Source organism: Balaenoptera musculus, chromosome 2 (assembly GCF_009873245.2).
Source record: "Balaenoptera musculus isolate JJ_BM4_2016_0621 chromosome 2, mBalMus1.pri.v3, whole genome shotgun sequence".
Classification (NCBI taxonomy): domain Eukaryota; kingdom Metazoa; phylum Chordata; class Mammalia; order Artiodactyla; family Balaenopteridae; genus Balaenoptera; species Balaenoptera musculus.
Window position 1 is genome coordinate 149,624,166 of NC_045786.1, and position 1,999 is coordinate 149,626,164.

At 44.9% G+C, this 1,999-nt stretch overlaps 1 protein-coding gene across 1 annotated transcript; it reads right to left on the bottom strand.

Annotated features, from left to right (window-relative positions):
• Positions 1-1,294: 1,294 nt before the first annotated feature.
• On the bottom strand, positions 1,295-1,651 carry LOC118889965 (40S ribosomal protein S20-like). Its single transcript, XM_036842100.1, has one exon. The coding sequence runs from the start codon at positions 1,649-1,651 to the stop codon at positions 1,295-1,297; it is 357 nt and encodes a 118-aa protein (XP_036697995.1).
• Positions 1,652-1,999: the final 348 nt, after the last annotated feature.

The window sequence follows — 1,999 nt, forward strand, 5'->3', positions numbered from 1 at the left end:
AGATGCCATTTTACCCTGTGTGCATGCAAGTTCCCTCTTAACATTGAAAGAGTGGGGACTTTGCACAGAGGAGTTGCTACTGCTATGGACGGTGACAGGAGTTCAGGTACTGCTGTTCTCCCTCTTAGGCCTTTGAAAGGCAGATCCAGACCTGAGGTCCTGGGCATGGGGAGGATGACGGATGGGGTAGGGAGATACATCAGAGTGGCCGGGAATGAAAGAGTGTCCAGGAAACCTGCTTCCTCGGAGCGAGCCCTGTGTGAACAGAAGGAATCTATCCACAGAGGGGTGAGGTAGCGGAGCAAGTGGGTTACCTAAAAATAGCAGCGCTGGTTTCCCACGTTTAGAGATGGGTCCTCTGTGATTCGTCTTGGCTGGTTTGTGCAAGTTTGCTTATTTATTGAGAGTTAGAGAAAAGGACCAAATCATTCACCTGCAGGTGGAAATCCGCAAGCCCTTCTGCAATGAGCAACTAGACAGGGCAGCTGCGCAAGAGGCTCCTGAAACCCAGAGGCCTGGGGCTTGCTGGGGGGAGGCAGCCAGGCCTAGGAGCCCCTCTTCAGCTGCTTCCTGCCTTTATGGCACAGTTGATGGTGGGCAGAACCTCACTCCAGTCATGGGAGACTTCTGTGGAAGAGGCATGTATATACACACAAGTGCCCATAGATCTGTACGAATGTGTATCTCTCTGAGGGAGTTAATGAGCTACTGTGCATAAATCACCTAGCCCAGCACCAGGCACCCGTAGTAGGTGCTTAATAAATGTTAACTAAGGAGTCAATTAGGTGGGAGTGAAATCAGGGCAGGAGGAGGCAGGGAGCGAGAGATATAATATAAAACAGCCATAGTGTTTTTGAAGACAAGGGATGGATTTTGGAGGCAGGAAGCCGTAGGTTCAGATCCTAACTCTGCTGTTAACACTGTAACCTCAGGCAAGTCACTTCACCTCTCAGAACCACAGTCCTCATCTATAAATTTTTAAAAACGGGGATAATAATACCTATCTCATAAGATTGTTGGGATTATTAAGTGAAATAGAAAGAGTACCTGTACAAGGCTGAGTTCAGTAAATTAGAGCTATTTTTCTTTTTATTATCATTTGTTATGAATAGCATCAACAATGAGGGCCCTCAGATCATTAACAGTTAGAATATTACTTTAAAAAAGAACTCAAATTAAAGATGCCAATATTCCCCAAATCGATCTATAGAATTAATGAAATCCCAATCAAAATACCAGTAGGCTTTTTTTTTTTTTTTTAACAACTGATTATCAATTTATTAAAAACGTTGATTTAAGCATCTGCCATGGTGACTTCAACCTCAGCTCCTGGCTCAGTACTGATGGAAGTGATATGCTTGACAATCTCAGAAGGACTGTGCAGGTCCATGAGTTGCTTGTGGATCCTCATCTGGAAACGATCCCAAGTCTTAGAACCTTCACCACAAGGAGTTTTCCTTGTAGTTATTCTGAGTCTTGGTAGGCGTCGAACCGGTCCTTTCATTTTGAGATTCTTTTCCTTCGCACCTCTGATCAGGTCAGCACATACCTTCTCCAAAGACTGCACGCTGCAGCCGGCGAGGGTGATTCTAATGCCGTGAATCGCCACCTCGGGCTCCACAGGAGTCTTTCTGGTATCTTTAAAAGCCATATTACTCAGCCATAAAAAGAAGTGAAATGGAGGTATTTGTAGTGAGGTGGATGGAGTTAGAGTCTGTCATACAGAGTGAAGTAAGTCAGAAAGAGAAAAACAAATACAGTATGCTAACACATATATATGGAATCTAAGGGGAAAAAAAAAAAAAAGGTCATGAAGAACCTAGGGGCAAGACGGGAATAAAGACACAGACCTACTAGAGAATGGACTTGAGGATATGGGGAGGGGGAGGGGTAAGATGTGACAGGGTGATAGAGTGGCATGGACATATATACACTACCAAATGTAAAATAGAAAGCTAGTGGGAAGCAGCCGCATAGCACAGGGAGATCAGCTCGGTGC